This window comes from Coenobita brevimanus, chromosome 27, assembly GCF_032717465.1.
Source record: "Coenobita brevimanus isolate Jiangsu-jjx chromosome 27, ASM3271746v2, whole genome shotgun sequence".
Classification (NCBI taxonomy): domain Eukaryota; kingdom Metazoa; phylum Arthropoda; class Malacostraca; order Decapoda; family Coenobitidae; genus Coenobita; species Coenobita brevimanus.
Window position 1 is genome coordinate 5366033 of NC_136980.1, and position 23729 is coordinate 5389761.

Consider the following 23729-nt stretch of genomic DNA (forward strand, 5'->3'; position numbering starts at 1 on the left):
GGCCAAAGCACCTCAGTGTGTTCCTCCTATTATTATTATTATTATTATTATTATCATCGTTATTATTATTATTATCATTATTATCATCGTTATTATTATTATTATCATTATTATTATTATTTTGTAGTCTAAACTGAGTTATTTTGTTATACAGTCTCAATATACATTAAACTCAAAAATTCATTGTAAAACGTACTTACTGCCCAGTTCTCTATACAATATATACACATTTATGACACAAAGTAATGAGAGTAAAGGGAATTATTGGTGTAAATAGTATCTATCTATCTATATATATATATATATATATATATATATATATATATATATATATATATATACATATACAATTATAAGATGAATTTGTTGTTCCTGATAGGTGTGCAGGTATTTACATGTTTTCTCCCTCCCTCTCCCCCCCCCTCTCTCTCTCTCTTGTGTTCATCAGTATTTTTAAGCACAGCTAAACATGAACTACCTACCTACCTATATCTATCTATCCTTCAGTCTATCTATCTATCCATTCGTCTTGTGTTCATCAGTATAAATACATATCGCTGAACATTATCTATCTGTCTATATCGATATCTACCAATCGATCGATCTGTATCTATCTATCTATCTATCTATCAAAGAGTCTATCGTGTTTTGCATCACCATCTTCCATACAGCTTAACACACTCACCATGCCATCTTTCCTCTCACAGCCAGAGACGATGACGCCGATGATGGTGATGATAATGATGATGACGATGATTACCGGAGGACCTACCACAGCCTTCACCACAGCTACCACACCTCCCCAGACAGCATCCACCACCACCACTACCACACCTACCACACAGCCCTGTCCTAGGTCCTTGTGGCATAAATGGGACGTGTTAAAGGAGACGTGGTACCCTCTTGACACACCTGGACATGAAGGTAAAGGTGTGCAAAGTCTTACTATATATGCCTTGATCTTGCTTTAATCTCTCTCTCTCTCTCTCTCTCTTTCTCTCTCTCTCTCCATTTATTCATCTCCTCTTTCTTCCTTTGTCATCATCTTTCTCTCTTCCTCCCTCCCTCTCCAAGACATCAATTCTCTCTCTCTCTCTCTCTCTCTCTCTCTCTCTCTCTCTCAATTAAAGCCAGAAGATTCATTATGTGACACGTTTGGTCTTGTTTATCAGAGGAAGAATCTCATTTACTCTCTCTCTCTCTCTCTCTCTCTCGTGTGTGTGTGTGTGTGTGTGTGTGTGTGTGTGTGTGTGTGTGTGTGTGTGTGTGTGTGTGTGTGTATCTATCTATCTATCTATCTTTGACATCTCGTAGCCAGAGAAAGGATGAGAGCAAACTAGTCTGAGTGGAGACAGCAAGGGAGCATTTGTTATGATGATGATGATGATGATGATGATGATGATGACGACGATGATACTGGCAATAAATAATTATTTGAAAATGGAATAATAATAATAATAATAATAATAATAATAATAATAATAATAATAATAATGGTAAAGAATTATGAGGTAACAGTCTATAATAACAACAAAAAAAATAATAGTAATAATAATAATAATAATAATAAAATAATAATAATAACAATAGTAATAATAATAATAACAATTCTCAGCCTAACTCTCCCCCACGCACCCCCACCCACAGAAATCACGGACGGGACTCGAAACCACGGCCACCACGAACAGCCTACCCCCTCCTGCCTCCCCTGGTCCGTAATATCCGCGTACGTTGCTGAAAGGACAGAAATGAGGGCGTGGCGAATTGGTGAGGACGGCCCGTGTTTACCTGTACTTACCTGTGGAGGAGTGGGAGGAGGAGGAGATGGAGAGGTGGAGGAAGATGTGGAGGTGATGGGAGAGGCAGGTGGAGGAGGAGGAGAAGAGAAGATGGAAGAAGAAATGGAGGAGACAGGAGAGGGAGGAGGAGGAGGAGAGAAGATGGAGAAACTGTTGGGGAAGACAGGAGAGGGGGGAGGAGGAGGAGAAATGGAGGAGAAGGGAGAGGCAGAAGGAGGAGGAGGAGAAGAGAACATGGAAGAAGAAATGGAGGAGACAGGAGAGGGAGGAGAGGGAGGAGGAGGAGGAGGAGGAGGAATGGAGGAAGAATTGTTGGAGACAGGAGAGGCAGAAGGAGGAGAAATGGAGGAGACGGGAGAGGCAGGAGGAGGAGAAATGGAGGAAGAAATGGAGGAGACGGGAGAGGCAGGAGAAGGAGGAGGAAGGATGGAGGGGGGCGGGAAGGTGATGGAAGAAGAATTACAGGATATAGGGCAAGAGTCAGGAGGAGGAGGAGGGATGGAGGGAGGAAAGAAAGGAGGGAAGTTGAAGGAAGAGGAACTGGAGACTAAAGGAGAGGCAGAAGGAGGAGGAGGAGGGATGGAGGAGGAAGGAGGGAAGGTGAAGGAGGAAGAATTAGCGACAGAGGAAGGCACAGGAGGAGAAGGGTATTTACAAGCAAGGAAGGAAGGAAGAATGAAGGAAGAACACAAGGCCACGAAAGGAGGCCGAAAATATCTAGGAACACAAGTAAAGGAAGGTACGAAAGGAGAAAAACAAAAGCAGCTTGACATGGGTGCTAAAGAAAGGGAAGACAAAGAAGAGGAAGAAGAAGAAAGGGAAGAGGAAGAAGAAGAAGAGAAAAAGGAGGAGGAAGAAGAGAAGGAAGAGGAAGGAGCCAGTAGAAGAAGGAGAAGAGAGGTAGAAAGGGAAGCAGGGAAATTAAAGGAGGAAGAAGAGGACGTGAACAGAAGACGAATAAATTTTACCACACAGGGAGACGCAGACAGACAAGAAGAGACGCTAAAAAACCAAGAACTACGTGAGAAAGAAAGAAAAAGAGATCAAGGCACAGAAATGGAGACAGGCACAGAAAACGTAAAATACCTTGAAACGGAAAAGACACAGGGAGAAACGTCAGTAAATTCAAGACAGTCGACAGAAAAGGGGGCAGAGAAACGAGAGGAGAGACAGCGAGAAGCCACAGAGATGGGGAAGCAACTGGGGATAGAGAGGAAGGCAGAGAAAGAGACGGAAAACAAACGTAGCCTTGACTCTGAGGCGGATGAAAGAAAAACGCAAATGGAATCAAGACAATCAAAGGGAAAGGAGGAAGACAACTCAGAGGACAATGAAAAAAGACACAGAAAAGCCCCCACAGAATCAGGACACTCAACAGGAAGGCTAGATAGTCCTGCACCTGAGGACAAAGAGAAGGAAATAACAGAGGAAGCAAGGAAAAGGTCAGAGAGTAAGAGTGGTTTTATGGCGGTGTGTGTGGAGGTTGGTGGAGGCTGTGGGTTGTTGAAAATTACTGTTGAGGAGCCGACGGTGTGTGTGGATGGGGTTGGTGAGGCAGGGAGAGGCAGGGGTGAGGCAGGGGAAGGCAGGGATGAGGCAGGGGAAGGCAGGACCGAGGTAGAGACAGGCTGGAGTGAGGTAAGAGAGAGGGGTGGCAAGGGGGTAGGTACGAAGGCAGAAAGCAGTCGAGTAAGGATGAGTTGGATTAAAGATATCTCAATTGTGCAAGGCTGTGAGATGCTAAGTAGAGATAGCCACACCCACTCACTCTCTCACACACCCACACAGACTCACACACTCACTCACACACCCACACAGACTCACACACTCACTCACACAACCACAGAAACTCACACACTCACTCACACAACCACAGAAACTCACACACTCACTCACACACCCACACAAACTCACACACTCACTCACACACCCACACAAACTCACACACCCACACCCCATACACAGCTACCATCCAACAGTGACCACCATACTCTTTCTCTGCCTACCATCAACCATACAACCAAAACTGGGTCTCTACCACATCCATCCTACCACAATGACACAACCCATACCAACCACACTACCGACCAGAACCAACTACCACAACAACCACAATTCAGCACCAGTAACAACCACACCTTACCACCACAATTACCACCAATCTGCATCACGAACCACACACAACTACCATCCAGCAACTCCACCGTCTTACTACCACGACAACAACCATTCAACGAAGCGACCAACCACACCCAGCCACCACAACAACCCCCGTTTTCTATCGTCATCGGGGAGAACTTCGTGGGGGTCTTCGTTATTTTGGCGTCCATAGTAATGCTTGTGTTAGTGAGGAGGAAAATGATGAAAATGGTATATCTGAAAGCGGGAGACGATTTGGAGATGGGGAGTATTTTGACGATTTTGGAGGAGGAGGAGGAGGAGGAGACGGAGATCGACGAAGAGGAGGTGGAGTTGAGGGAAATTGTGCTGTAAGGAGGGAAGGAAGGGAAGGAGGGAGGAAGATGTAGAACAGGGAAGGATGTGAAGATGAAGATGGTGCAGTAAGGAATGGAGGACGGAAAGGAAGGTGACTGTGAAGGAAGGAAGGAAGGATGGAGTGGCAGGAGCCTGAGTGTCAATTCTGGCAATAATAAACCACAGAGAATACCATCCACCAAAGCGCTTATTATATAATTTAGAAACTAATTCATACAAGTTAATAAGAAAATACAAATTGTATATAAACATCCTTGTATATACTCGTATAAATATTGCTATACATAAACATTCCCACATAAAAATTTATATATATAAATATATACATATATATTTATAATACATACATAAATATATAAATATATACATATATATTTATAATACATACATAAATATATATATATATATATATATATATATATATATATATAATTGTATGTTATTGAGGATGACTTCTTTTGTAATAAAATGTATGAAATATTATCTGTGTTATTGACATTATTTTTACCTGCGGCGATAGCCAGCAGGTCAATGAGTGGCCAGCGTTCTTCTTCTTATGCTTCCGGCGGCTTTGTTGAAAGAGGGCCTTTGGAGACATAAAAGTGGTACCATATTAGGTAATTTGACATGAATCCAAATCTGCCATCAGTTGACCTGAAGTGGCGCCATCTAGCGACAACTTAAGCCCATTGAGTCATAAAAGTGGTCCCATGTAAAGGTATTTGGCTAGCTACTTTTTCCAGCAAAGTGTTTGAAACAAGAGCCTCCCCGCAGGTCCCAGAGCAAGTCTACTCTTTGTTTTTTAGTGGAATTATATATGACACGTACAGTCGCGTTCATGAATCCCAATACACACGTTGTCCTGTTGTCTACTGTTGTGTCCACCGCTGATAGGATGTTGAACTATTTCATTTGCTACCCAGCCAGATTATGTTCGGTGTTTCAGGCAGTAAGCGCAAACGTTCCATATTCCGAAAGCAGTAAGCACTACAATAGACATCACGCCCACATGTGTACCGAGACTCATGAACGCGACTGTACCTTATACATATATACATACATAAATATATATACATTCACATACACACATTACTATATATACATGTTTATATATACATGCATATATGCTTGAGACATTATGAAAAACGTATGTGAATTCTTTCCTCTGTCTGACTGCTGAAAACAACACACACACACACACACACACACACACACACACACACACACACACACACACGCACACACACACACACACACACACATACACGCACACACACACACGCGATAATTCAACAAACACACCCTTACTAACACACACACACACACACACACACACACACACACACCTTAATCCCAGTCCACATCGTTACTGAGTAGGAACAAAAGCCCCCAATACAGAACCTAATCCGACAAAATCCCACAGTCAGAATGGTTAATCCTGGGCTAAATCCTATGTAATCCCTTTGAAAAATATTGTAGGTATGGTAGGGATGATGGTGATGGTGATGATGATGATGATGATGATGACGATGACGATGATGATGGTGGTGGTGGTGGTGGTGGTGGTGGTGGTGGTGGTGGTGATGATGATGATGATGATGATGATGATGATGATGATGATGATGATGATGATGGTGATGATGATGACTTAATATATAGCATCATCAATCATCAGTATCGTCATATACTACTACAGGTACTACTACTACTGATGATAATAATAATAATAATAATAATAATAATAATGATAATAATAATAATAACAATAATATCTAATGAAGCACTATTAAATAACATGGAAATTATCATTATTATTATTATTATCATTATTATTATTATTATTATTATGTGTCCTAAAATTCCTCTCTCTCTCTCCCTCTCTCTCTCTCTTTTCTGTGCAACAATCTGCAATAGTGCCACTACTCCAGTCACCCCCCGTCCTCTCTCTCTCTCTCTCTCTCTCTCTCTCTCTCTCTCTCTCTCTCTCTCAAAAACATTATCTTTATTTAATGGGCTCCACACAAACACGCACATTACTACCCTTGTGTGTGTGTGTGTGTGTGTGTGTGTGTGTGTGTGTGTGTGTGTGTGTGTGTGTGTGTGTGTGTCGGAGAGAGAGAAAGTTATATTTCAATGGGTGTGTGTATTTCTGTGTGTACGTGTGTATGACTGACTACTGTGTATGTGTATATATTTAGTTTAATAATTACACCACCACCACCACTACCATCACCACCACTCCTACCACCACCACCACCACCACCACCACAATCACCACCACCACAACACACTTCAGAAAAGAGACAAACTTCTGTGCCTCTTCTTTGTAAACTTCTTGATAAAATTCTGTCATTCCAGTTTCTCTTCATCACTGCAGCATTGTGTGTGTGTGTGTGTGTGTGTGTGTGTGTGTGTGTATGGATTAAGTACCGGTATGTATGTATGTAAATCTGTATGCTCGTATATATGTATGTATGTGTGCGTGTGTATGTGCGTGTTGCGTTAATGGAGGTGTTGAAGGAATTAGGTGATTAGCTCAATGACACATGATTTTCTGCTTCCTAATGACACTAATAAAAATACAGCTGCTACTGGGAAGCGATTGATGATGATGATGATGATGATGATGATGATGGTGGTGGTGACGTAGGTGAATCATCATCATCATCATCATCATCGATCCTGCAAAATCTAATCACACACACACACACACACACACACACACACACACACACACACACACACACACACACACACACGGGACGAGCCAATCTAAGCTGCCATGACCATAACAATAAATTCAAATGAACACACAAAAAAATAAGGGAAAAATATTGAAAAAAAAAAAAAAATGGAATCACTAGCGCAGTTTAAGAATAGCCAGAGGTTTTTTCAGTGAAGGAATTAATTTGAAAACAATCGAATTCTTTATTTTTTAATCTATTTTTTACTCTATGATTTTTTCTTTCATTCTCTTAGGCCTTTAAATGCTGAAGAATTTTATTTACACTCCATACATCAATGCTTATTTTTATTACTAAAACTTCCCGCATCAGTGTGGGAGGTTTTCTTGCTTTTGTTATTATTATTATTATTATTTAAAACATACAATATTTCAAACGCTATATGGCCTAGAGCCTTCAAACTTGGTCAACTCACTCGGACAGCCGTTAGCTTCTTTTGGTCAAATATGGCGGCAACCCGCCACCCGGATCTCTGGATATTACCCGGAACACAGAAAAGTGAGTCAGCCAGGCTGTCTCAAGAATTGCTTAAGCCAGCAAAGCTGAAATTTAACTACAATACAGCCTTAAGGCGGACGCAGTGCGGACAGGAGTATGGCTGCAATGGGTGGATTATTCTCTGGGATCGCCTGCGGTAAAAAATTGGAACTTTTCCGGATATTCCGGATGTCAGCTAATTGTCCATGAAGGATTACAGCTGCAACCACCAAACTTGGTGCACTTACAGACTGTGATGACCTACGGTGACATGCACAAGATCAGTGACCTTCACCTCAAGGTACCTTTACTGCGCGGCTTGTAGTAGACAATGGCTGTGGCAGGTTATTATTTATCAAATTTGTCCTTGGACAATTTTACGGTTTTAGATATTATCACTATTATTATTATTATTATTATGATTATGATTATTGTTATTTTTAGCCAATAAAGAAGCCATGTAAACCTGAAACTGGTGACCTTTTTGTTTGTTCGTTTGTTCTTGCTCTGCCAAACGATAATATTTAAATTACAACATACGCTTTTCAACCAGAAATGTTAAGTATAATCCTCATGACCTCCACAGCATGAGAGAGAGAGAGAGAGAGAGAGAGAGAGAGAGAGAGAGAGAGAGAGAGAGAGAGAGAGTGAGTGTGTGTTAACTCCAAATTTAGCCAAACTTTTTAACACAGTTGCCATTTGCCAAGCACTCTGTTGACGTGTGTGTGTGTGTGTGTGTATGTGTGTGTATGTGTGTGTGTATGTGTGTGTGTGTGTATGTGTGTGTGTGTGTATGTGTGTGTGTGTGTGTGTGTGTGTGTGTGTGTGTGTGTGTGTGTGTGTGTGTGTCAATATATAATAAAAAGAAAATAATTTATACGCAATACTGAATTTGCAAAAGGTTCAAGAAAACCTACATATATATTTAATAATAATAATAATAATAATATGGAATGGTACTGGTGTTAATTTCTGCGTTTGTAAGATGGAGAAATGAATATGAAAATTATGAATGGATAGATAAATGGATAGATAATTATAGATAGATAGAAGCACAGATAGATAAAGATAGTCAAAAGATAATTACATGTACAGAGACAGATAGATATGCAAAGAGAGAGACTGACAGATAGATAGACTGAGAGACTAATGGATAGATAAAGGCAATGATATTATAATGGGTTGTGAGAGAGGCAGATAGAGACAGACAGACACAGATAGACAGACAGATAGATAAATTGTTATAGATAGATACGTATATAGACAGACACAGAAGTAGAGAGAGAGAGAGAGAGAGAGAGAGAGAGAGAGACAGACAGACAGACAGACAGACAGACAGACAGACAGAAACAGACAACCAGAAATACAAGCAAAAATCTAAAAAAAAAAAAAAAACTTGCACCATCCACTCATCGAATGAAGTGAAGGACATACGTAACACGCGGCTCTCTTGCAATCAACCAGAGTGCATTGCAACGATGGCAAATAAGCAACCTCTTCAGTACGAGATCGAACTTGACTAACTCGCTGGTGTCGTGGAATTAAGAACGTGGTACGGATGCTGCCCTCCCCAGGCTTGTGTGTTCCGGGTACGGCTCATTCTGCTGGTGTGGGGATGAGGATATTTTAGGCTGATTCGTGAAATTAATATTGGAGCCTTTGGTCAATGGATGTATACACACACACACACACACACACACAGAACCATACATACACACATACGTACACACACACACACACACACACACACACACATCACAAAGCAGTCATGGGAAGTAGAAAATGAGGCAGGGTAGACGAGGGTAGATGTGGACAGAGCCGCCCCTGGGGTAGAACAGAATAGGGTTGCGTAATGTATGGACTACCTTGCCTATAGTAGTGAAAGTTATAGATAGATAGACAGATAGATGGAGTGATGGAGGGGAGAAAGAGAGAGAGAGAGAGAGAGAGAGAGAGAGAGAGAGAGAGAGAGAGAGGGGGGGAGGAAATAGGAGAGATGCGAGGAGAGGGAGGGAGAGAATGGAGAGAGGGAGGGAGGGAGGAGTGGGAGGGAGAGAGAAGGACATATGACGAACAGGTAAGGTCCACGTGCCTGACCTTACACAAAAGCTAATTAACTCTCTCTCTCTCTCTCTCTCTCTCTCTCTCTCTTCCTTCTTTCTTTTACATGGGACTAGGAGTAATAATTTGCTCTCTCTCTCTCTCAACTTTCTTTTACTTGTGACTAAGAGTAAGACATTCATTTTGGTCTCTCTCTCTCTCTCTGAGCACCAACAACAAACTTAAAGAAAAACAAAAAGACATCACTACACAGCTACAACCCTCCTCCTCCTCCATCTTTGTTTACCTCTGAAAAAATGATCATATTACCTAAGCGTCAATGGGAAGGCAGGAAAAAAAAAGAAAAGAAAAAAAGAAAAAATAGAGTGCGGTGTGTGTGTGTGTGTGTGTGTGTGTGTGTGTGTGTGTGTGTGTGTGTGTGTGTGTGTGTGTGTGTTCGTGAGTGGTTGTTTGTTTACGTCCCCGGGCGGTGTTTAGGACTCTCGGGTCTGTTTACGCTCCAGGATGGCGTTGTTGTTGTTGTTGTTTTCTCGTTATAGGGTCTCTCTCTCTCTCTCTCTCTCTCTCTCATAAACGCTCCTCCTCCTCCTCATTATCATCATCATCATCTCCTTCTTCCATACCATCAACACCATCACTACTACAATTACTACTCTCTTATGTCATCCTCATCATCACCATCATCATCACCATCTGTACCGCCACCACCACCACCACCACTACCACCACCACCACCACCATTACTACTACTACTACTATTATCACCACCATCACCACTACCCTAGGCCTATTTTCCTTCCTCATGTGACTGTTTACGTTCCTCCCCTCCCCCACTCCTCAGCAGGACCAGGGCAGTGTTTGGCCAGATAATTAGTTTGTGAAGGCGACGTACTGAACCCGCCATCCGGACCGGCATTCTGGGAGGCATTTCGGACGCTTTCTCTATCCCCCTATACTCCTTTCAACTTGACTTGGCCCAAATTTTCGTCCTTTGTCACCTAATTTCATCTTCTTTTACTCGTCTGTCACAGTTTTTCTTTTTCGTCCTTATTTCGCCTTATTTTTTTCGTTCGCTTGTCCCAGATTTTCGTCCTTATTTCACTTTATTTCGCCGTTTTTTTCACTCATTTCCTCACAGATTATCGTTCTTTTTCACCCTATTTTATCTCATTTTTTCGCTCGTTTGTCTCATCTTTTCGTATTCTTCACCGTATTTTGCCGTATTTCATTGCTCGTTCGTCCAAGATCTTCCTTTTCTTGTTTATTTCATCTTATTATTTACACTTGTCTGCTGATATTATTATTATTATTATTATTATTATTATTATTACCATTATCATTATTATTATTACGGGCCTGATTGGATATGAATGGATCCAAAGCTGGCAGAGACTATTCCTCCCCCTCATCTTCCTCTTCCTCTTCCTCTTCCTCTTCCTCCTCCTCCTCCCCCTCTCATGAATTATAAGGGAGGAGGTAAAAGTAAAACCCAGTATAAATTTGTCTTGTTTGCCCCCCCCCCTCTCTCTCTCACTCTCTCTCTCTCTCTCTCTCTCTCTCTCTCACGAACACAAGTCCTCGCTTCATCTCTTTCACCCTCTCACTTTACCTCACTCACTTTCTCACTCTCACTCTTCCTAAATTGCACTTCCGTCTCTCTCTCTCTCTCTCTCTCTCTCTCTCTCTCTCTCTCTCATAACCCATTCTTCTTTATTTTCTCACTTTTTTTATTCTTTATCTCTTCCTTACAACTTCCTTCTTCTTCTTCTTACTCTCACACATGGCGCTGACCGGCAGCCTACACGTGGTGGCAACGTGCACCCTGGGGGGAGCAGTTGCGGCGTCCATCCGGGAGCCAAAATCGCTTATATTGGCCCTGGATCAATATATGGGCATTAAGTTGACTCTTATTTTTTGTATTTTTTCTTGGATGGAACAATCTTGGACAGTGCAGGCCTTTGGTTCCTTCTTCCTTACACACACACACACACACACACGGGGAACAGCACCTAACACTACATTATTTACATCGTGTTATCAAATTCCAAACGAGATGGAAACACCAACTGAATTTCATTAACACAGGCAGTGCTATGAGGGGTGTTGTTGTTATTATTAATTATTATTATTATTATTATTATTATTATTATTATTATTATTATTACTTTATTATTATTATTATTATGATTCACTATATAACACATTCCGATTACCAACATCTTTCTGGCTGTAAAATACGCACAAAAATAAATAAATAAATACATAAATAAATAAACACCCTATATTTAAATGGCCATCCTGCCTACTATTTCCTTCCCCTTTATCATTCTCTCTCCCTCTCTCTCTCTCCCTCTCTCTCTGTCCTTCCCCCCCCCCTTCCCACTTCTCCCGTCCTTCCTGTCTCTTTATTCTTCTTCTCTCGACTTCAGGTGACTCTACACTGAATGAAGCACCTTAACCCTTTACAACGCTGGGTGGTAACCATAACATCACCACCAACTCTACTACTACTACTTCCACCACCACCACAACTACTACCACCACCACCACAACCACCACCACCACAACTCCTCTACCACAAATTAACGCCACTTTCACATCACACACACCGCAATATTTCTTCTTCACACCATCGTTTCCAAAATTTCGCATGTGATAATAAAAAAAAATCCATAATAGAAGATGATGCAATTAACCTAAAAAAAAAAAAAATGGGAAATACACTTATCTATGCTATTTTTTATATATATATTTTTCGCTGCAATTTTTTTGTTTCGAAATTTGCCCCCCCCCAAAAAAAAAAAAAAAAAAAATTGGCTGTTTATGTGGTATATTTCTGAGTTATGGTTAATTTTGATTTGTTATCCAGGGGGATGGATAGATCGACAGATAGATAAGTAGATACATTTAGATAGAGAGATATATGGATAGAAATATAAACATCTAGACAGACAGATAAATAGTATAGATAGATACAAATATACAGAGAGAGAGAGAGAGAGAGAGAGAGAGAGAGAGAGAGAGAGAGAGAGAGAGAGAGAGGTCCCTCTGACAGTGTGGCTCTGATTGCGTTAGTCTGAATGGCGATCCTGATGTGTGTGTGTGTGTGTGTGTGTGTGTGTGTGTGTGTGTGTGTGTGTGTGTGTGTGTGTGTGTGTGTGTGTGTGTGTGTGTGTGTGTGTGAGAGAGAGAGAGAGAGAGAGAGAGAGAGAGAGAGAGAGAGAGAGAGAGAGAGAGAGGGAGGGAGGTTTTTCACTAACTTCCCTCATTTAACATCCTACTAAAAATTTCGAAATAAAATGAAAAAAAATAACAAAACTAGCCATAAATATTCAATAGATATTTTAATTCACTTTCCTTTAAAATATTCCTTTAAAATCAATATAATTCTCTCTCATCCCTAAAACTCAAAAAAAAAAAAAAAAAATGCTAGTAGTAATAAACGACGCCATTATTTTGAAAAAGAAATAAAAAAATCCCTTAAAAAAATATATATACAAATTTCAAGGCCCCCGACCGCTTATATCTGTGCGTGCGCGTGAAGGCATCCCTGTATATTAACTTGGTGGATTTTTATACTGTAATGATATGGAGATTTCACTGTGTTATAAGTGGGTGTTTTATGGAGATTTCTGGTTCTTTGATGATGATGACGATTATAATAATAGTAATAGTAATAATAATAATAATAATAATAATAATAATGTGGGAAAGAAGATCTATTTAAGAACACTCAACGGAGAGCACAGAGACAATAATAACGATAGTAATAATAATAATAATAATTAGACAACACTCACACAGCGCATACCTCCGCCAATGTCATTGCCATTAAAAAGGATCCGGATCTGGATCCGTGGATATTGTGTGGAATACATAGGATATGGATCCGCCCTAACATTTAATCAGTTGTTTCTTGACCCGCGGCCCACTCTTCCACAAAATTCTATTGAAATGAACTGAGAACTTTTGGAGATGTTGTGCGGGATACATAGGATCCGGATCCGTTTCCGGATGCGCACCAAAATTTAATCAATTCTTCCTTGGCCCATGACTCACCTTTCCACAAAATTTCAGTGAAACTGACAGAGAACTTTTGGGGATAATATCATCTCGACAGAAACATAAGCACAGGTGAATACATAACCTCCTCCAACTTCGCTGGCGGAGGTAACAACGTGGTAAATGATACCTAGTTCAGAACACAAACAAGAGATGGCGTTGACAGGGATGGTTAAATCAGAAGTCAATAGATGGCGCTGATACGAGGCTCTGAAACTCACGCAAAGCATCTTAAGTTGCCTTTCTTGTCTGCCAGTTTCCAAGCCCCTCCAAGAAAATGATACCCTGTGCCCTGTCTTCTCCAACTTCCTCTCCAGTTTCTTTCCATCTTTTCACAGTGATAAGACGTCTCAAGCTTTAAATTCTCAAGCTCTAACGTTAATCCCCCGTCTCTACGAAGCTCTACGAACACTCCTACGATGAATGGCGAAGTAGATGGGTACTAAAAGCTCTATAAAAATGCTCTACCGGGAGTGGACTAGAAAAAATAGAGAATTTTGTGAGCTTAAAGTCTCTTAAGCTCTACACACACTATACTGGATGGTGAAAAGAAGCTCCCCTGAACTCCTCGTCTCAACATAATCTACTCTTCCGTCTACCACCACATCCTGAAAAAAGTCTATCCATCTACCCCATATCCTGAAAAATCTATCTATCCATCTACCACCACATCCTGAACAAAATCCACCTACCCGTCTGCAATCACCACATCCACAACGAAGGTAATGTTGACTAATGGCCAGGTGTTAAAAAATGCAGGTATCAAATTCGAAGTCACCTTTTTTAACTTTGCATATACTTTTTTCTTGCTTACTCAAAATTCTGGGCTTGTGGCAGATTTGAGTCATTTATTAAAATTTTTTCGAAAGCGCCATTTAAACCTTACCCCGTCCGAAAAAAAAAAAAAAAAAATGCACGACAGGAAAATAGGAAAAAAATTGGGAAAATGGGAAAAAATAGAAAATAGGAAAATTATGAAGAAAATAGGGAAAAAAATCAACTCTGCAATACGGCAATTAACTCTGCAATACAATTAACTCTGCAATAGGGCCATTAACTCTGCAACATTGGTCAATAACTCTGCAACACGGCAATTAACTCTGCAACACGGCAATTAACTCTGCAATAGGGCAATTAACATATCAACTCTGCAATACGGTGGAAAAAATTGCAGTTTATATCTATAGTGACATTTGTGTCAATTTCTAACTGTGGAGAGGATGGAGAGACTAACCAGGAGTGTGCATGCGAGTGAGGTGGAGGTGGGGAGATGGAGGGGGAGACCGAGGATGAGGTGGCGGGATGGAATAGAGAGGTATGAGAGAGGGGTGTGAGTTAGGGGAGGGAGGTGAAATGGTAGGGGACAGGGCGGCACGGAGGCAATTTGTTTGTAGCCACCCCTTACGAGATAGAGACGTCTGACTATAGAGACGGGGGGAGACAAAGGGACAGGGGGAGAGGGAGAGACAGGGAGGAAACAGAGAGTGGGGGGGGAGACAACAGAGAAACATCACAAGAGAAAAAAGCCATCCATTTTGCAGTGCTGATAATGAGGTAACGAGGCTGTAAGGTCCATTATCCCGCCTCGCCCCATCAATTACCGCCCTTATTGACCTACAAACAGGCCATGGCTCACCTGTCGGCCCCGGTTCACCTGTAATTAGCGACTCGGACAGGTACGAATTTTTCCTGACTAAATAAATTCGATCGAAAATTGCGATGACATGGCGGGGGACAGGGCGGCATGGAGGCGATTTGTTTGTGGCCACCCCTTACTGGATTAAGGCGTCAGACAATAGACAGAAAGATAGAAAATGGACAGACTCAAATATGGCTACTTATATTTATCTATACATATTTATTTTTTTCATTTTTATTTTCGTTTTTTTTTATTTTTTTTTTATCGGTCTGTCTATACGCCGTTCACTTTAACTTGGCTGAGATTTTCGTCCTTTTCCCGCCAGTTCCCCATAAGTCATCGTCAGGAAGAGGCTATACTACGGCCCTGTCTCCTTCCCACAGCACTTCTTCGCGACTAGCACCTCATATCAGCGTCAGCCTCCTATCAAAATCTCAACTGAAGATGGAGGGAACGATTCTACACCTGATTCGTGGGTTAGTTTTTCTCTATAATAACCACAACTATTATTTATTGCAATTATCTATACGTGTAACAACCCTAGTGAATTGAGAGAGAGAATATTTGCTACTGGGAGAGAAAATTACCTATGTACTCTGTTGACTTAAAGGGTAGGGAGTAGGGGGAGGGAAAACCAGCTCTATCTATTGCCAGAAGCCTCAATCCCGTAAGGGGTGGCCACAAACAAATCGCCTCCATGTCGCCCTGTCCCCCCCGCCATTTCACTGCCCCGCTCCCAGCTCACACACCCCTCCCCCATATACTTCTCCACTCCCTCCCTCCATCTCATCCTTGGCCTTCCCCTCCCTCTCTCCCCCTCCACCTCACTCACATACGCCCTCCTCGTCAGTCCCTCACTATCCATCCAACTCACTGAAAAGATTAAAGTAACTCTACTGCCATTTATCGTCGCAAGCAGTCTCGTAGCTCCTAAGACAAAAGAATATACTTCTTTTTTCCTTAACTTCAAGACCTAGTATACGTACGGGGTGGAAAAAGAACGAAAGAAAAACTAAAAACGAAAAAAAGGGTAGCCACAGAGCAGAACGGCAACGTAAATATTCACTTTTATCATTATTTCCTTTACTACTACTACTGACCCCAAATGACCCAGCTTTATCCTGCCCCCGTAAATGAGCGTAATTAGCCTTCAGTGGGGGGTACTTAGCGTTCAGTGGGGGTCATTAAGGGGGTAATTACGCCTCCCATCCACCACAAATGACCCTCTTAACTCATGACAGGCACACCTTCACACCACCAAACTCCTCTCTCTCTCTCTCTCTCTCTCTCTCTCTCTCTCTCTCTCTCTCTCTCTCTCTCTCTCTCTCTCTCTCGAACGGACAAAAGCCTCACTCCGTCTCTTTCATCCTCTCACTTTCCCTCACTCACTTTCTCACTCCCCTTTCTCTCACTTCCAAAATTGCGCTCTCTCTCTCTCTCTCTCTCTCTCTCACCTGTAACTTCCGAATCTATTGTGACTATGACCTAAAATTGCCATCCCTCCATCTTGAACGCTGCGCCGTAACAAGCAATTAACACTAAGAATATGGCCCTAGTCACGAAGAAGTGCTATGGAAAGGGTGCACCGATAGAACCGCAGTACTGTCTATTTCTGCTACATATAAGAAAAAACGCCGAAAAATTACCCAAAAAAACTACAAAATGACTCAAATCTCTGAAATCTGACTAACTGCACAACTATACTCCGTTCACTTTTACCTGGCGAAAAACCGTAATTGCCTCTTTTAAATCCTTCGGTGTTAAGAGGGGATTTAACCCGAGAATGCTATGCCAGTCACGAAGAAGTGCTATGGGAGGATGTAGAGCCGTAGTGCTGTTAATTCCGCCAGTAAGGAAAATGAAATACAGTATGCAGCAAAATGACTGAAAATCTGAATACACTTCTTCACCCTGCCACACCCTCACCCCCTCCCCCTCCCATTTCCTCCCTCACACCATCCCTCACCCCGCAACACCCTCTCCCTCCTCCCCTTTCCTCCTTCACCCTGCCACACTCTCACCCTGCCTCACCCTCACCCTGCCTCACCCTCACCCCCACCCTCATCTCCCCTCACCCTCATCCCGGCACACCCTCACCCTTACCCCGGCACACCCTCATCCTCTCCCTTCCCTTTCCCTCCCTCCCTCTCTCCTTCCCGCCCTCACCCCCATCCTCACCCTCTCCCCTCCTCTTTCCTCCACCACCCTGACACACCCCCACCCTCTCCCTTCCCCTTTCCTCCCTGACACCATCCCTCACTCTGCCATACCCTCTCCCCTCTCTCCCTCCCTTCCGCTCCCCTTTCCTCCCTCACCCTCACCCCCTCCCTTTTCCTCCCTCACCCTCACTCCCTCCCTTTTCCTCCCTCACCCTCACTCCCTCCCTCACCCTGCCACACCCTCTCCCCTCTCCCTCCTTTCTGCTCCCCTTTCCTCCCTCATCCTGCCTCACCCTCACCCCCTTCCTCACCCTGCCACACCCTCTCCCCCTTCCTCACCCTGCCACACCCTCTCCCCCTTCCTCACCCTGCCACACCCTCTCCCCTCTCCCCCTCCCTTCCGCTCCCCTTTCCTCCCTCACCCTCACTCCCTCCCTCACCCTGATAACCTATAATTGGTAGGGTGCGAAGGAGGGTGGTAAAGGAGACCCATTTTTACTTACGGCAAGAGTCAATTAGCAGGTTCAAAGGTGAAGGATCCAAGCAGGTGTGATTACAAGAACATATTGCCCGACAGGTGTGTGTGGAGGGAAGGAAGGAAGGAAGAGAGGGAGGGAGGGAAAGAAGGGGAAGGAGGAGGGAGGGAGGGAGGGAGAGAGGGAGGGAGAAGGGGAGGGAGGGAAGGAAGATGGATGAGAAGGAAGGAAGAAAGGAAGGGAAAGAAGGAAGGGGGAGGAAGGAAGAAGGGAGGGACCAGAGGAAAGGAAGAAACGATGGAAGAGGATAAGGAGACGAAGGGATAGAGGAAGGAAGGGGAAAGTGAATGAAAGCAAAAAGGAAAGCATGGAAAGAAGAAAAAAGATGAAGAGGCTGCAAGTGGAGTGTCCAGATGGTGTAAAAAGTTGGTTTCTTTAAGCATGAGGGAAGAAAAGGAAGATGAGGAAGAAAGGAAAATTAGTTATGAAGCTGTGAGAGAGAGAGAGAGAGAGAGAGAGAGAGAGAGAATCCATTTCTACTCATCCCCAGGTAAATTAGTTCAAATTAAAGGTAAAGGTGTGGGAGTAATTACCTGGATATTTATTACTGACCAGGTGTGTGTGGAAGGGGAGAAGGTAAGGATGGAGAGAGGGAAAGGAGAGAAAGAAGGATGGAGGAAGAAAGAAGAGAGAAGGATGATTAGAGGGAGGGAGGGAAGGGAAAGAAGGATGGACAGAAGGAGAGGAAGGAAGGAGAGGGGAAAGAGGGAGGGGAAAAAAAATGGCGAAAGGGAAGGAAAAATGTGCAGTGACTTTTGTTTAAGGGTCGAGGGAGGGAAAATTGGAGAGGTGCAGAGGGGAGAGAAGAGGGAGGAAATAGAGGGGAGAAGGGAGAGAGTGGAGGAGGAGGAAAAGGGGAGGAGAGAAGATAGAAAGTGGAAAGACAAGAGGAGAGGAGGGAAGGTTGAACAGTTACATCTAATGAGGATCAAAGTCAAAGGATTGGTTGAGTGACATTACATAAACATGCATTACATAACAAGTGAGAAGAGATTATTTACGAAGGGAGGGAGGGAGGGAGAGGATGCAGGGAGGGAGGGAGGGAGAGGATGCAGGGAGGGAGGGAGGGAGAGGATGCAGGGAGGGAGGGAGGGAGAGGATGCAGGGAGGGAGGGAGGGAGAGGATGCAGGGAGGGAGGGAGGGAGAGGATGCAGGGAGGGAGGGAGGGAGAGGATGCAGGGAGGGAGGGAGGGAGAGGATGCAGGGAGGGAGGGAGGGAGAGGATGCAGGGAGGGAGGGAGGGAGAGAATTCAGGGAGGGAGGGAGGGAGAGAATTCAGGGAGGAAGTAAGGGAGAGAATGCAGGAAGGAAGATGAGTGATAAGTGATGTTCCTTCCCAATGTAAACAACTTTTTAAATATGGCGATACATTTTTTACACATCGACACATTAACTTAACTTTTGGTCAGTGAACTCTACAAAATAAAAATGAATAAAATACCCTAATAAATTAAAAAAAATAAAGTACATAAATTAGTCAAGAAAAAACAAAAACAAACAAAAATTAAACAAAATCATTCAGTGGCCGAATGCTAATCGCCCGCCAAAATCTAATGACAGCCCAAATGTAAAGAAAATTCGCAAAACTCTGAGGAATTCAGTCACCGCGTTTCACAAAGAGAATCCAGTGTAAAAAATATATAGCAGCTGGCATTGGGTCGTCTCTGATCATACCGTCACCCAAAGTTACCGGCTTCTGCACATCCACATCGTTGCTATATCCTGAAGGTTTGGTGAGAATTCGTGCACAACTTTTCAAGATATTTTGGGAACAGACTGACAGACAGACAGACACACACACACACACACACACATACACACACACTACATACATACATACATACATACACACAGATACACATACATACACACATACACATACATACACACATACATAAACACATACATACATACATACATAAACACATACATGCATACACACAATACATACATATGCACGCACACACACACACACACACACACGCCAACAAAAACCACATAGCCTCGCTTTGCTGAAGGCGGGCGAAAATGAATACATAAAATTCAAATACATGAATAAATAAAAATACAGAACATACATTAGTAATAAGTGAAGAAAAATAAAGTTCATTAAATTATGCAAAATGGCTCCCCTGTGAACGAAAAAAAATTGACCTAGATTTTTTTTTAATTTTTCGTCCTCTCCCCTTTCATTTCGCTCAGGCGTTAAATCCAGTCCTCACACGGATTAACAGGGGATTTGGGATTTTATTAGTGTATATTAAATCCCCCCCCCCTGTTTACACTTTTATGGATTTTTTCGAATTTTTTACATTTTAAGCCTGTGTGTGTGTGTGTGTGTGTGTGTGTGTGTGTGTGTGTGTGTGTGTGTGTGAGGTGTAGGGAGGGAGAGGAAGGGGTAGACCGAGGATGAGGTGGCGGGATGGAGCTGAGAGGTATATGAGGGAGGGGGGAGTGAGTTGGCGGGAGGGTAGTCAAATGGTGGGCGACAGAGCGACTTGGAGGCGTTTTGTCTGCGGCCACCCTTTGCGGGATTAGGGCGTCGGGGTATAGATAGATAGATTTTTTTTTTTTTTTTTGCTTTTCCAGGCATTTTTCGCGACTCTAGGCATTTTTCGCTTTACTAGGAATTTTTTGCGTCACCGGGTATTTTTCGCGTCTCTAGGCATTATTACGCATCTCTAGGCATTTTTAAGCATTTTACCTCCACCAACGAAGCTGAACGGAGGTTATGTATTCACTCGTGTCTGTCTGTCCGCCCGTCTATCTGTCTGTGTTTGTCGTTTTGTCTGTCTCTGTCTGCCTGTCTGTGTCTGCCCGTCTGTCTATGTATACAAGATGTGTGATTTGGGTGGACAGGTGGGCAGTGGGTCAAGAGAGAGTTAACCTGGGTCCGGATGCGGGAAAAATACTTTAGTGCCGTTGGAGGAGGTATGCGTTCGCTGAAACCGTGAAATAAGGCAGAGTAGGACCGTAGAATTAACTAGGAGAGATCGTAAAAAGACCGTAAAAGCATGCGTCTGGTAGGAAGGAGTAAATTCGGTAGCAAACCTTAACGAAAAATCTTAAATCTTTTGGCACTGACGGAGGTATCTGCTCTCCGAAATTGTGAAATAGGGCAAGCCAAAACCGTAGAATTAACTATGAAAGACCGTAAAAGTATGCGTCTGATGAAAAGGTGTAAATTTGGTAGCAAATCTTAACAAAAAAGTTTTAAATCTTTTGGGAACTCGGAGGTATGCACTCTCAGTTCTTCCTACCTGTAATTAAACCTGATCTATATATAATGCATTTTGGTGTATATGTATTAGTGTTGTATCTTATCTACGTATCTTTATCTACTGATGTACTGAGATGTTATGAGGTTAGATAGATAGATAGATAGATATGGGTACAGGTATACAATAGATAGATACTTGAAATAAAAGTAGACTAATACAAGATAGACATAGATAGATACAGGGAGAGTGTACAGAAAAATATTAAGGAAAGAAGAGAGGAAGAATTGGAGGGGGAGAGAAAAATGAGAGGAATATGCATGAAGGGGGGAAGAGGAAAGATGGAAGGTTACAAGGAAGGTGAGAGAGAGAGAGAGAGAGAGAGAGAGAGAGAGAGAGAGAGAGAGAGAGAGAGAGAGAGAGAGACAGACAGACAGACAGACACAGACACAGACACAGACACAGAGAGAGAGAGAGAGAGAGAGAGAGAGAGAGAGAGAAGCATATGGCGGGGGGGGAGAGACAGATGAAACAGAGAGCAAGAGCCAATGAGAGAGAGAGAGAGAGAGAGAGAGAGAGAGAGAGAAGCATATGGCGGGGGGGAGACAGATGAAACAGAGCAAGAGCCAATGAGAAAGAGAGAGAGAGAGAGAGAGAGAGAGAGAGAGAGAGAGAGAGAGAGAGAGAGAGAGAGAGAGGAGCTTTAAGAAATTAAGCCAGCCGGCCATATATGCTGTGAGGTTAGGCCAACGCAGCACGACGTGAGGGGGGAGAGGAGGGGAGGAGGGAGAGAGGAGGGGAGGAGGGAGAGAGGAGGGGAGGAGGGAGAGAGGAGGGGAGGAGGGAGAGAGGAGGGGAGGAGGGAGAGAGGAGGGGAGGAGGGAGAGAGGAGGGGAGAAGGGAGAGAGGAGGGGAGAAGGGAGAGAGGAGGGGAGAAGGGAGAGAGGAGGGGAGAAGGGAGAGAGGGGGGGACAGAAGATGAACTGAAGAGAAAGTGGGACCACCTGAGGGGAGAGGGACAGAGAGGAGAGAGAGAAAGTGAGCAGACAGAAGGAGGGGAAGAGAAGGAGAAGAAACGGGGAAGAGAAGGGGGCGAAAAGAGGAAAGAGGAAGGGGACGAAAAGAGGAAGAAAAGAGGAAGAAATGTTGAAAAGAGGAAGAAATGTTGAAAAGAGGAAGAAATGTTGGAGAGGAGGAAAAGAGGAGGAAAAGAGGAGGAAAAAAGTGAGGAAAAAGGGAGGAAAAGAAGGAAGAGGACGCCAAATCAACTATCAAAAAAAAAAAAAAATAAAAAAAAAAAAATAAAGATATTTTTTTTCTTTTTTTAATTTTCTGAATGATGCCAAGGTTAGCTAAGAAGGCTGCCTAAGTGAAGGGGTAAGGCAGGGGTGAGGTAGGTAGGGGGTGGGGTAAGGCAGGTGTGTGGTGAGGCAGGGGTGCGGTAAGGCAGGGGTCGGATAAGTAGGGAGAGGTAAGGCAGGGGAGGGGTAAGGCAGGGGTGGGGTAAGGCAGGGGTGGGGTAAGGCAGGGGTGGGGTAAGGCAGGGGTGGGGTAAGGCAGGGGTGGAGTAAGGCAGGGGTGGGGTAAGTAGGGAGAGGTAAGGCAGGGGTAAGGTAAGGCAGGGGTGGGGTAAGGCAGGGAGATGGGTGGGCAGGGATGAGGCAGGCAGAGATGAGGTAGGCAGGGGTGAGGCAGAGCAGGGCACCATCTGGCATACACCCCAGGACAATCAGTAGCACGTGTTGTTGGAAGAGGAAGGAAAGAGGAATGGAGGAGGAGGAGGGAAAGAGAGAAGACAAATGAAAAGGAGAAGGAAAAAAGATGAAGGATAAGAAGGATGGATGAAAGGATGGAAGAATAGAAGAAGGGAGGAATGAGAGAGAGCACAGGAAGAGAGGAGAAAGAAGAAAGAGGGAAGGAATAGAGGAGAGGCTTGGACAAAAGAGAGAGGAGAGAGAGAGAGAGAAGAGAGTGAGAGATTTGAAAGGAGAGAAGCACGCCATAAGGAAAAAGGAAATTGTAAGAGAGCATTCAGAGAGAAGAAATGGTTGGTAAAGGAAGGATGGTGAGGCACGCGATGGTAAGGCAGGGTGAGGCAGGCTTGGAGGTGGTGAGGCAGGGGGTTGGTAAGGTAGGGTTGAGGCAGGGGGTTGGTAAGGCAGGGCAAGGCAGGCTGGGGGTGGGAAGGACTAAGGCAGGGTGAGACGGGGAGGTGGTTAGGCAGGGTGAGGCAGGGGGGGTGGTTAGGCAGGGTGTGGCAGGGGGGTGGTTAGTCAGGGTGAGAAAGGGGGATAGTTAGGCAGGGTGAGGCAAGGGGGTGGTTAGGCAGGGTGAGGCAAGGGGGTGGTTAGGCAGGGTGAGGCAAGGGGGTGGTTAGGCAGGGTGAGGCAAGGGGGTGGTTAGGCAGGGTGAGGCAAGGGGGGTGGTTAGGCAGGGTGAGGCAAGGGGGTGGTTAGGCAGGGTGAGGCAAGGGGGTGGTTAGGCAGGGTGAGGCAAGGGGGTGGTTAGGCAGGGTGAGGCAAGGGGGTGGTTAGGCA

At 43.7% G+C, this 23729-nt stretch overlaps 1 protein-coding gene across 1 annotated transcript in view; it reads left to right on the forward strand.

The window, feature by feature from the left end:
• Window positions 1–2855: 2855 nt before the first annotated feature.
• The window catches only part of LOC145394359 (uncharacterized), a 99805-nt gene continuing 78931 nt past the window's right edge, over window positions 2856–23729 (forward strand). Inside the window, exon 1 of the mRNA XM_080268233.1 lies at window positions 2856–3249. Coding sequence (XP_080124359.1) covers window positions 2856–3249 — 394 coding nt within the window. The remainder of the gene's footprint in view (window positions 3250–23729) is intronic.